Source organism: Halichoerus grypus, chromosome 4 (genome assembly GCF_964656455.1).
Source record: "Halichoerus grypus chromosome 4, mHalGry1.hap1.1, whole genome shotgun sequence".
Taxonomy (NCBI): domain Eukaryota; kingdom Metazoa; phylum Chordata; class Mammalia; order Carnivora; family Phocidae; genus Halichoerus; species Halichoerus grypus.
This window is the reverse complement of record NC_135715.1, coordinates 134,633,553-134,646,903: the sequence shown is the minus strand read 5'-3', so window position 1 is coordinate 134,646,903 and position 13,351 is coordinate 134,633,553. Positions and strand designations below refer to the sequence as shown.

Below are 13,351 nucleotides of genomic sequence, written 5' to 3'. Positions count from 1 at the left end.
TGAGCTAAAATCAAAGTGTCAACAGGGCCACATTCCCTCCAGAGACTCCAGTGGAGTCTGTTCCTTGCTTCTTCTAATTCTGGTGGCTATCAGCATTCCTTGGCTTGTGGTCACATCACTCTGCCTCTGCTTCTTGAAGGGCCATAATTCAGCCTGCCCCAGATGCATACTCTTTAATGCCTCTCTTTGCCTTCACCATCTTTTGGTTTATTTGTTTCAAAGAGTTTTATGTCATCAGCTTAATTGTCCACGTTCTTAAGGAAATATATTAGCAAAATCTGTGGGATCAGAAATGCAGCAAGAGAAATTTAAATAGGCAAATTCTATGTGAAGAAAAAGTAGAAAATTTAGCTATTGCCCTCCATCTTATTTAACTTCTGGGAAATGAAGTAATTTTCATGTCCATAATAAAAAAAAGAACTTGGTAAACAAAATACAACTCTGATCATAAAAGTAAAGTTTTTAGGAAAGGTCCACTCAGGAAATAGATCAGACCAAGGATCATGATCAAAGGTTACCTGCAGTGACAGGCAGGCAATCACCTCCATAACTAAAGACAATACATGGTTTTAAAGCTACTATATAACAGTTTCTCTCCTCCCTCAAGCCTTTAAATTTTAAAACCTGTTTTATACTCAAATGGAAAGCAGAGTTAAAGATAAATTTATTATTGTTCTTACCTCTACACAGTCAAAATTCTCATCAACTTTAGATGCATATTCAACACGGAACATTGTTGACAAGCTACCAGCAATATAGTATAACAGGATCTTCAAACCCTTGTAACCAAAAGCAGTTTCACTGAAAAGGAAAAAATATCAGTAATCTGAGACCCCAGAAAGATTCTTTGCAAAGTCATTACAAAGTATTAGCCCTACATATAAACAAGTTTAACTTTATGGGTAGTTTCAAGATTTTAAACCATACCTATTTTAAAAAGAAACAAATACTTGTAACAAAACTGTGCCTCAGCTTTCCTCATTTATAAAATAAGAGAGGCGCGCCTGGCTGGCTCAGCTGGTAGAGCATGTGACTCTTGATCTCAGGGTTGTGAGTTCGAGCCCCACCTTGAGTGGAGAGATTACATAAAAATAAAATCTTTAAAAAATAAAAAATAAAGTAAGAATAATAGCACCTACCTCAGGGACGTTGTTTGGGTTACATGAGCAAGTTAATACCTATAAACTGCTTATAATGTTGACCAGCACATTATATAAGTATGTAATAAATGTAATATATCATTGCGGCTGCTTCTACTACTAGTACCACAGAAGGCATTTCAAATCAGACACAAGTGGTATTTAAACTGGTACCTCGCTAGGCAAGCAGCTAAGATGTAGCTTTGGCCCAGTCTTTCCTCCAGTTCACCACCTGCTTCCATCATCAACATCCAGAGCTGCTGAAAGTGGTGAAAGCATCTAATTACATCACCCTATGAACTCAGAAAGCAGATCTGGAGCTGCTGTTATTTTTCCAGCCCTGTTTCCTGCAATCTACCTACACCCTGATATTCTCTTCTCTGGCTTAAAAAGAGTCTTCCAAAATGTGAATCTAAAATATCCAGAATAGGTAAAACTACAGAGACAGAAGGTAGTTTAGTGATTGCTAGGGCTGGGGAGATTAAGGGAGGAAAAAGAGAATGACTGCTAACTGGTTATGGGAATTTTGGTGGGAATGACAAAATGTTCTGAAATTGACTGTAATGACTGCACAACACAATATACTAAAAATCATTGAACTGTATACTTTAAATAGATGAATTATATGGCAAATTACATCTCACATCTCAATAAAGCTTTTTTTTTTTTAAGTGAATTCTGAAGAAGAGTGCCTGAAAGGAGCAGTGTCATTTCCAGATTTCTGTCTAGGCATAAAATAAAACATAAGCAGTGTCCATTCCAGGACTCTGAAAGTTATGTGCATAAAAAGGAGTCCCAATGATAAGTAGGATTAAGACCAATGTCATACTTGAGTCATAAGATACAGGGTCATGATTATGTGACTGTCATCTGTCTACCTTAGGAGTATGCAAGCATTTTTAATGACATGCAAAACAGAATGAATGTACAAAATACCACTGAGAAGCATTACCTGTAAGACTAGATTCTATGCACCTAAAGAAGAGATTTTAAATAGCAAGAAGAGGAAAGGAATAAAATAAAGAGCTCCTTAATGATAGAAATCCCAAAAGAAAATGTTCTTATCTTTAAAATAAAATAAAAGCTATTTAAAATACAAAAGGTTCAAATTTGGCATGAATCATTATGTAATAAAATTATTAATATTTAAAAGCACATAAAATGCCCGATCTGATACATTAATAATGAAAAATTCTGAGGAAATTTGTCCCATGGAGAGACATTTGTCAACTTCAAAACACATTAAATAAATATGTGAACAATGCTGAAATAACACGTAGGTAAAATCGCCACGAAGGGCAATATTTTAAATGTCAACTATGTCAAAACACCCTTTCCTACTACAACAAAGCAGCGTTCCTTGGGAAAATGGCTAACTCCAGAACTAGTAGAAAAAGTATAAGATGAATGAACACCTTATTGTATTCAAAAGTAAAGTGTCCCCCAAATAATGATGATATATCAAAAGGATTCAAAAACTGGTTTGTAATGGGATAATTTGAGCATCATAATTAATAACAGTAGTGCATTATGACCCCTTGGATTAAAAAAGATTCTTTGAATCTATTCTGATATAAACAAAGAAATACATAAGGGGAAAAAGAGACGCTCTTCCTTATAGAATGCCAACTAATAAATGTAGAAGGTATGACAGTGTTAGAAAAATCACCATTTTACAATCACAGTAAAAGATTCAAGCAAGAATCATCAGTGGATTTAAAACTACTAGATGAAAGTCTGATGGGAAACAGGATCTTTTCAGTCTCAAGAGTATCTCCCAACAGATTACATAATAAAGGAAAAAACCTTATAGTGGAGAAAGCTGACAGACACCTCTAAACTAAGTGACCCAAGTTAACAAACAATGCAACAAACTGACGTTATGGACTTTCTGATTGTGACAGACTGAGACGGACACACACAACCTCTGCGGTACTATAAAAATGTATATTATTGGGGTGCCTGGGTGGCTCAGTCGTTAAGTGTCTGCTTTCAGCTCAGGTCATGATCCAGGGTCCTGGGATCAAGCCCCACATCGGGCTCCCTGCTCAGCGGGAAGCCTGCTTCTCCCTCTCCCACTCCCCATGCTTGTGTTCCCCCTCTCACAGTCTCTGTCAAATAAATAAATAAAAATCTTAAAAAAGGGGCGCCTGGGTGGCTCAGTCGTTAAGTGTCTGCCTTCGGCTCAGGTCATGATCCCAGGGTCCTGGGATCGAGCCCCACATAGGGCTCCCTGCTCTGCGGGAAGCCTGCTTCTCCCTCTCCCACTCCCCCTGCTTGTGTTCCTGCTCTCGCTATGTCTCTCTCTGTCAAATAAATAAATAAAATCTTTAAAAAAAAAAAAAAAAATCTTAAAAAAAAAAAAAAATTACATTATCTGAATTTAATCATGAAGAAACAAACTAATGCAAAATGAAGGTTTATAAAACTAACCTATACCCTACAAAAATGTCCATGTCACAAAAAACAAAGAAAGGCTGAGGAACTGTTTCAGATTAAAGGAGACCAAAGAGATATGACAACTAAATGCAATATGTGGGGCGCCTGGGTGGCTCAGTCAGTAAAGCATCTGCCTTGGACTCAGGTCATGATCTCAGGGTCCTGGGATGGAGCCCCATATCGGGCTCTCTGCTCAGCAGGGAGACTGCTGCTCCCTCTCCCTGCTGCTCCCACTGCTTATACTCTCTCTCTGTGTCAAATAAATAAATAAAATCTTAAAAAAAAATAAAAATTAAATAAATGCAATATATGTCTCTAGACTGGATTCAGAATGAGGAAAATTGTTATGAAAGAATTACTGGAAACAAAGTGGCAAAATTTGAAATGTGGACTGTATCTTAGAAAACAGTACTACAGCAGTGTTAAATTTCCTCAATTTTGGTAATTATATGGTTATTGTCCTTGTTTTTAGGAAATACATACTAAAGAATTTAGAGGTAAGGGATCAAGATATATCTGCAAACAACTCTCAAATGGTTCAACAACTTTCCAATATATCTATCTATATAGGAGAGAATGATTAAGGCAAATAGAACTAAATGTTAACAAGTGGTGAATCTAAATAAAGGATATACAGAGTACTATTCTTTTTTTCCTTTGAATCAATTAACATACAGTGTACTATTAGTTTCAGAGGTAGAGTTTTAGTGATTCATCAGCTGCATATACACCCAGTGCTTACATCAAGTGCCCATCATACTATTCTTATAACTTTCTGCAAATAAGTTTTTTTCACAATCAGAAGTTTAAAAAAATGGTAAATGACTATTCTAATAATGTAATGAAGCTACAGGAAATTAAGCGATTGTGCTGAATATCCCAGGACATATCTATAATGTTGCTTTTAAAAATGAATTTCTCGGGGCGCCTGGGTGGCTCAGTCAGTTCAGTGTCTGCCTTAGGCTCAGGTCATGATCCCACGGTCCTGGGATCGAGCCCTGCATCTGGCTCCCTGCGCTGCAGGGGGCCTGCTTCTCTCTCTGCCTCTGCCTGCAGCTCCCCCTGCTTGTGTTTTCTCTCTCTGTCAAATAAATAAAGTTTTTAAAAATAAAAAATAAAAATAAATAAATTTCTCTTAACTGCCTATTTACTTGTCACAGAAGAACAACTTGAGCTTTCTAGCTTCAGGAGAGTCTATTCTGTACTAAGAGCAGTACAGCAAAGGAGCAGGAAGAAAAAGTAGTAATTATGAAGATGGGCTTCATAGACAGATTGCCCGAATCTGAACTTTGGTCATTCCCATGTCCTTAAGCAGCTATTCAATTCCACCAATGTACAATGTAATGAATGATAATACCATCGCTAAGGCGGTTGTGAGAATTAAGTGAGATAATGTATCCAAAGCACTAAATGATAGGTATGATACAGTAAACTGGTGTTTCAATGTCAAAAATGCATTCTAATGTATATTTTAAAATAAATTACATAAAAAACAGCAAAGAAAATAAAGCCTGTTTTCTAGATCTTAAAAAAAAAAAAGAAATTTTTTTTTTGGCCACACTAATTTGGCAAAGTTACTTACTCATCCCCAAAGAGTTGATGGGTATATTCAGGAAAGAAAGTTCTAATGTCATTCTCAAGATCTTCAGGAAAACGAACTGTTTAAAAGAATAAAAAATATAGAGATATTAAAGATACTAAATTAAAGATATTAAAGGTGACAGGTATTTCCATTTCAAGAATTTCACTATAACTAGGATACAGCCAACATCTTTCTTACTTAAAATGTCACTTTTCCATTATATGATTTACACTGGATTCTCATGAGACAAATGAACAATGAAAATTAGAATATCACTTTGAGTGCTTCAGTGTCAAAACCCTACTGATTCTAAGAATTAGAAAACTAGGTATGCCAAAGGCATCTGATTTAGTTTTTATTTTTCTTTATGTTTATATACAATGCAAAGAGTAAAAGAAAACAAAACCAAAAAAGACACTCTGAGATAAGAAAAGCTACAGCATCAAAAAAACTAAAGAAGAGTGCTATAGGAAACATTGTGAGAATAAGAGTAATCTGAGTTTTGAGGAGGCCTTTACCATTACATCATTCTCTATCAGTGCAAGATGATATTCATGTTATTCCTAGGTTTGGGTTTTTGTTTTGCTATTAAAAATAACCCTAAAAAAAAAAAAAAAAAAAAAAAAAAATAACCCTGCAATGACATCCTTATATATGCTTTGCTGTACTTTTACATACAGTATACACAGGATAAATTCCTGGCAGTAGAAATGCTGAGTAAAAGTACTGAATTATTTTTATAAATACTGCTTAAGTGCCCTCTAAAAATATTTTAACAGTTTATATACCCACTAGCAGGTCCTTAAACTCCTTTGCTTCCCAGATTCTTGAGAATATTCTGTACCCTCAACTTTAATTTTTACCAATTTAAGATGGAAATGGGTACCCTGTTATTTTATTTGCATTTTTTGAGTTCTGATACTATTGGACATTTCCCCAATATAATTTATCTTACATAGAAAAAAACCTTACTCTCCCCCCACCAAACTCTTTAAACTGAAGAATGAAAAGGTAAGTTGTAGATGAAAAATTTCCAACACTGTCCTCCTAGAACAGGTTATTCACAGGGTGCCAAAGTATCATCCAGCAGATTAATGATTTACAGAAGAAAAGATATCTTTTCACTGTAGAGATCCAGCAGTTACCACCTTTCCAAGTAATCTAACTTAGAATCACTCATTATAGGATAGACCAACATTGTATGTCTCCTGATTCAATGCAATATAACATACACAGCCATCATTTATGAAACATTTTCTTAACAAAAATCTTTATCCTAGCTCTAATCCAGCTTTAAATCTTCCAATTTACAAGAAATATAGAGGACAGGGTAACAAGTTAACTACTACCAAAAGAAAACAGACAAATCCAGAATGTAGATTTGTTTATTAATTCTACTCAATAACTTTACTCTTCCAAATAAATCAACGGTATGGAGGAAAACTTTCCATGTTGCGGGGAAGGACTGTTCTTTTTTTTTTTTAATTCTTTATTTTTTTTCTTTTTAATTTAATTTTATTATGTTATGTTAGTCACCATACATTACATCATTAGTTTCTGATGCAGTGTTCCATGATTCATTGTTTGTGTATAACACCCAGTGCTCCATGCAGTACATGCCCTCCTTAATACCCATCAGCGGGCTAACCCATCCTCCTACCCCCCCCCTTCTAAAACCCTCACTTTGTTTCTCAGAGTCCATAGTCTCTCATGGTTCGTCTTCCCCTCCGATTCCCCTCCCTTCATTTTTCCCTTCCTACTATCTTTTTTTTTTTTTAACATATAATGTATTATTTGTTTCAGAGGTACAGGTCTGTGATTCAACAGTCTTACACAATTCACAGCGCTCACCATAGCACATACCCTCCCCAATGTCCATCACCCAGCCACCCCATCCCTCCCAACCCCCACCACTCCAGCAACCCTCAGTTTCCTGAAATTAAGAATGGAAGGACTGTTCTGAATTAAAAGAGATTAAAGAAACATTACAGCCAAACATGATGCATGATCCTTGACTGAATTCTGGGTTAAATAATTTTTATTAAAAAGCTACCGAATTCTTTCAAGGACAACCAGGGAAAGCAGAAAATTATACGATATTAAAGAATTACCATTAATTTTCATAGGTATGATAATGGAATTATGGTTATACATATGAATATTAATATATTAGGACTGTCATGATGTTCAGAAATCTACTTTTGGGGTGCCTGCGTGGCGCCATCAATTAAACATCCAACTCTTGGTTTCAGTTTGGGTTGTGATCTCGGGGTCATGAGATCGAGCCCTGAGTCGGGCTCCGACTCTGGTGCAGAGTCTGCTTGGGACTTCCTCTCCCTCTCTCCCTCCTCCCCGTTTGAGCATGCACACGCGTTCTCTCGCTCTCTAATAAATAAATCTTTTTTAAAAATCTACTTTCAAATAATTTAGCAAAAGTACATATTAAAGCAAATATGACAAAACATTAATTGTTGAATTTAGGTATTGGATATATAGGTTAAGTATTGTTCTATTCTCTCAACTCTTCTCTGTGTTAACAAATTTTCATAATGAAAACTGAAATTGAAAAAAGCCCTGGGCGAGTACAGCAAAATGTTAAGACATGAAAAAGCTAAGTGATGAGATCATGATATTCATTAGCTTGCTCTATGTTTTTTATATGTCTGTAATATTACACAATAAAAAAATAAAACAATCCAATATGTCTAGACTCATTAACCTCCAAAATTTCCCACTACTGCATCTCTAATATTTAAAAATATTTGGAAGTCTCTAGAAATTATTAAAAATAAATTTCAGGGGCACCTGGCTCAGTTGTTAAGCGTCTGCCTTCGGCTCAGGTCATGATCCCAGGGTCCTGGGATCGAGCCCCACATCGGGCTCCCTGTTCAGAGGGAAGCCTGCTTCTCTCTCTCCCACTCCCCCTGCTTGTGTTCTCCCTCTCGCTGTGTCTCTGTCAAATAAATAAAATCTTTAAAAAAAAATTAATTTCAAACTACTGCTTCTAATATAATATATAGCACTTTGGTAGTGATGAGAGACACAAGAGAAAAATGTAACAAGTGTCAAAAATGTAGTTATGATAACTATTTCTATAATTTGGATTGGCCTTCTTCCAATATATCTGTCATCTAAACTATTAAGGTTTTACTATTCCAGCATGAAATTTAGTCCACAGGTAATAGGAATTAAAGAAAGAGAAAGCAAAGTGATGAGTTTTTTAGTTGAAGTAAGAATCAAATAGCTTAAGGCAAATATATAGTTAAATATTTATTGCTTGGATGTGATTAGATTTGGGTGAAACAATCTAAGAGAAATTCTTAAAAACCAATGCTATGTACTTTACAAAGGATTCTTTTAGTATCGAATAAATGAAGTTTTTATATTAGTCATTGTATTACATGAAAACTGTTCGCTGTACTACGTTTAGCCACACTGAGCAGATCCCTAAAAAGCTGCCCCCAAATTCCTGGGATTACACACTGAGTAGACATCCGGGGTTATACTTTATAGAGATCAGCCTAAAAGTTATCTCCTCAAAAAGGGTCTTTAAGATAAAAAGTCCTAGGCCTAGACAAAAGGAACCAACAATTAGTGCTAGGAAGTTAGTATTTGTAACAGATAAGAAATAAAGATGAATCTTCTACTCTTATGTAAAAAAACAAACAAAAAACCCTCGGGGGCGCCTGGCTGGCTCAGTGGGGAGAACATATGACTCCTAATCTTGGGGTCATGAGTTCAAGCCCCACATCATTAGGTGTAGAGCTTACTTAAAAAAACAAAAACAAAAAACCTCAATACTTACATAAGTGTAGTAATTACCGTAAAAGAAATGAAACCACATCTCTGTATTTGTCTGTTCTGGACATTTCACATAAATGGAATCATACAATATGTGCCTTTTATGTCTGGCTTCTTTCTTTTTTCTTTTCTTTTTTTTTTTTTTAAGTAGGCTCCACACCCAGCATGAAGCCCAACACAGGGCTTGAACTCACGACCCTGAAATCAAGAGTCAGACACTTAACCAACTGAGTCACCCAGGTACCCCATGTCTGGCTTCTCTCACTTAATATGTTCTAGAGGTTCATCCGTGTGATAGCATGTACCATTAGTTCATTCCTTTTTGTGGTTGAGTAATATTCTACTACATGGATATACCATAATTTGCTTATCCAGTCCTCGGTTAATGGACATTTAGGATGTTTCCATTTTGGGGTTATTATGAATAATGCTGCTATGAATGTTCCTGAACAAGTTTTTGTGTGAACAGTGTTGTATGCCAACACAGGACATATTCATAAGAAGCAGTCATACACAGTGTTATTAACCATATCACTAGTTGTCACCTGAACATTTACTGTGCACCAGGCAATTTGCTAAGGATTTTATAAACATTGTAGTTAATCCCCACAAGAACTATAGAAGGTAGGTATTATTACCTCCGTTTTCTAGATGAAAAATGCAAAAAAGACTAATTTGCTCAAGGCCACAAAATAAGTAGTGGACTTAAGGCTGAATCAGTCGGACATATATACATGTACATGAGAACATGTATAAAGTGTGAACTCCCCTGGATATCACAAACATTAAATATTTTTAAGTCTTTACAATGCAGTTATGTCAGTAAAGCAAGAGAGCAAGCAAGCAACCCCAAAAGGATTAAATAAATTACATAAATGAAAGAGTTTTAAAATAAATATTAAACATAATGCTATTGAGAAATATTTGGTGACAGAAAAATGTTTATGATGCATTTAGGTGAACAGAACATGACAATGTAACCTCAATTTTATAAAAGAGAAATAACATAAATGAATATATAGTTTAAAAAACTAGAAGGAATCATCCCAAATTATAATACAGAAATACTATAGTTATTCTGAGTGATAAAATTATGGATAATTTTTATTTCTTATATTCTTATACACTTCCCAAAATTTCTGCAAAATATGTATTATTCCAACAGAGAAATATACAATATAAAAAACTATAATAATTTAAAATAAGCACTAAAATTTTTCTTTTCAGGAAAAACTCTCACATTTTTGGAGAAAAATGGAAGACCAGGGCCCAGAATACTAAATGGCACCTTATCGCCAACACAGATCATTAAGACTTACAATGAATCTTCTATTTGAACATAAATCCTATTGTTTCCACTCCTATATATAGTTCTTATATTTCCTAGTTCTCAGGATCACTTCGGTAATTTCAGGAGGGACAAAATGTGTAAAAGAAGATGCATTCTACACTCTATGTTAACTAACTGGAATTTAAATAAAGACTTGAAAAAAAAAGATACATTCTACACGTCTTTTTTTTTTAAGATTTTATTTATTTATTTGACAGGAGAGACACAGCGAGAGAGGGAACACAAGCAGGGGGAGTGGGAGAGGGAGAAGCAGGCTTCCCGCGGAGCAGGGAGCCCAATGTGGGGTTTAATCCCAGGACCCTGGGATCATGACCTGAGCCGAAGGCAGACGCTTAACGACTGAGCCACCCAGGCGCCCCACATTCTACATGTCTTATTAGCCCAAAACATAATTAAGAAATCACCAAGGCATGTTAATTTAATCCGTTTTGAAGTTTAATAATGCTTAAGCATTTAATATATGTACGATCCATTGACAGGCGCTCATAATGCAGATATAAATGGGTTCCAGTTCTCAAGCAGCTTCAGAGATGCTGCCACATATTCCCCATAATATCTAATTGTACTCTGGACTATATCTAAGTTTATTCATACTCCTGTGTCTTCTTTTTTCTTTTAAGGATTTATCTATTTGAGAGATAGAGAGAATGAGTGGGAGGGGCAGAGGGACAGGAAGAGAGAAGCTCAAGCTGACTCTGCTCTGAGCACAGAGCGGGGCTCAATCCCACAACCATGAGATCACGACCTGAGCCAAAACCAAGAGTCGGACGCTCAACCAACTGCGCCACCCAGGTGCCCCTTACTCCTGTGTCCTTTAAACAACTGAAATCTTAGTGTTTTGGCCAATACATACTTTCCTGACCATGTTAAAGTAAGTTTAAGGACATATTCATAAGAAGCAGTCAAAGTAAGTTTAGTTACATTATTTTAAAATGTGGGGGTGAAGGCAGGGCCCAGTAATGCTCCTGGGAACATTCCCATCAGCTCCACCAGCCTGCAACATTAGAGGTCTTAACGTTAATATACCTTAGAAACCATCATAATTAATCCCATCATAGTCTTTATTCCAGCAAACTTTAGTCAAGTTCCTAGGTTATCCCTTTTTACCTGGATTCTCATCCCCATACAGTAGCATAAAACTACTAATCTAATGCCAATTCCCACCCCACTCCAACTCCCTGTGACTACTATGAAACTCACAGGTCAATTATCACCAAAATTCTCCATATGCCCAACCTCTTCCTTGAATCTTCTTCCATACCTTTTCACCCTGACAGTCACGGACAAACCTGGCACTCCCCCAAGACACTGCTTCTCTTACAGCCCTCTCAAGCAGTGGCTGCTTTCTCCTTATACTGCTGGGACAAACTGTTCTTCTAACTCCTCACTGCTGGTTTTAGGCCAATGTCCTTCTCCTCACACCTTAAGAACAATCAGCTTTGATGCTAATGCCCAATCTTTCCCTCATTCTTTGAAGTATTTAGTTTCTGGCTTACTGTCACTCTTTCCAACATTATAACTGACTTAAATCTTGGTGACTTTAAAAACTCATGAAAATTAATCTCTGACCCAGCCGTTCAGTTTCTTGATTCCTTCTCCAAGAATCTTTTTACTGTAACATTCCCATGACATACCCTAGCTCTTATCATTATCAATAACTATACCCTTTTAATTTCCATGTCAAACACTGTACAATCTTACCACTACCTCTTCCTAGCTTACTTCCTGTGATACCGTAATTCTAACAATTCTTCAACCCCCACCAGGACTTACAATGTATTGATTAGGACACAATTTTTGCTGTCCCTCACCGCCTCTGTATCCTTACTTTCCTCCCTCCCTTTCCAGTGTAGAATTCCATGGCCAATCAATATTATCACTCCTTCATAAACATCCTCAACTCCTCTGCTCCAATCTTTGTCATGCCAGCCTAAAAGTCGATTCTAGTTAAATCTGACTATATGCCCACTTTTTGCTATATCCTTGCATCTGCATGTGGCTGACCTCAATTTTACATTCATGAGTACTAAACTTGAAGTGGACCCTTAGTGCTACATGACAATCATACCATGGTTCTGAAGTCCACTCACTCCTCCTGCTTGACAAGATGACTATTTCCTCAAATCTCCAACATCTTCTAGAATCACATTCTCACCTGATAACCTTGCTTCTTGTTTCACTTAGGAAGCAAGCATTCATAAGAGAACCTGTACAGACTGCCACCTTTACAGCTTCACTCCCATAGATCTTCCCTTCATTAAACTGACAGAGAAATTCTCCATGCTCCCATCTAAGGCTAATCCCTCCACTGATACTCTCAAGAATATTTTCTCATATTTTCAAGGATATCACTCCACAAATATTCCCCATTCTTTTCCTGTATCATTTTTTCCTTCTCTGACAGATCATAGGCATCAGCATATAGACATGCTGTTATTTCTCCCATGCTTAAGTAACTCTTGTTGCAATATTCCTATCTGGAAAAGCAGTCTTCAATATAAGGAAAGATGAGTTAAAGTGGGGACAGAGATAAAAAGATCCTTTTATTACCAGAGATAAAGAAGGAACATTTTATAATGCTTAACAGGTCAATTCATTAAGAAGACTCAAATCTACATCTGTATGCACCTAATACCAGACCTTCAAAATATATGAAGCATAACTATACCTCAATTTTAAAAAAAAGAAGAAAAAAATACATGAAGCAAAAGCTGACAACTGAAGAAACAGACACATCCACAATTATAGTTGGAGATTTCAACAGACCTCTCTTAACTTTCTGAAAGAATAAGTCAATAAAAATCAGCAAAAATATACAAGACTTGAATAACACTATTAAGCCAATTGACATTTATACAACCCTATACACAACTGCAGAATATAAGTTATTTTCCAGCATACCTGGGACATTCACCAAAATAGATATGTGCTAACCTATAAAACAAGTCTCAAATTTAAAAAGACTGAAATAATCTGACAGAATTAAAATAGAAATCAGTATAAGATAGCTAGAAAAGCCCCAAATTTTTGGAAATTAAG

At 36.1% G+C, this 13,351-nt stretch overlaps 2 protein-coding genes across 3 annotated transcripts in view; one reads left to right on the top strand and one right to left on the bottom strand.

The window, feature by feature from the left end:
- SLC25A12 (solute carrier family 25 member 12) overlaps positions 1 to 13,351 on the top strand; it is a 197,240-nt gene that overhangs the window by 49,178 nt on the left and 134,711 nt on the right. The window lies entirely within an intron of this gene.
- HAT1 (histone acetyltransferase 1) overlaps positions 1 to 13,351 on the bottom strand; it is a 60,939-nt gene that overhangs the window by 35,621 nt on the left and 11,967 nt on the right. The window contains exons 3-4 of the mRNA XM_036105503.2: positions 5,161 to 5,236; positions 681 to 801 (exon numbers count right to left, since the gene is read on the bottom strand). Coding sequence (XP_035961396.1) covers positions 681 to 801; positions 5,161 to 5,236 — 197 coding nt within the window. The remainder of the gene's footprint in view (positions 1 to 680; positions 802 to 5,160; positions 5,237 to 13,351) is intronic.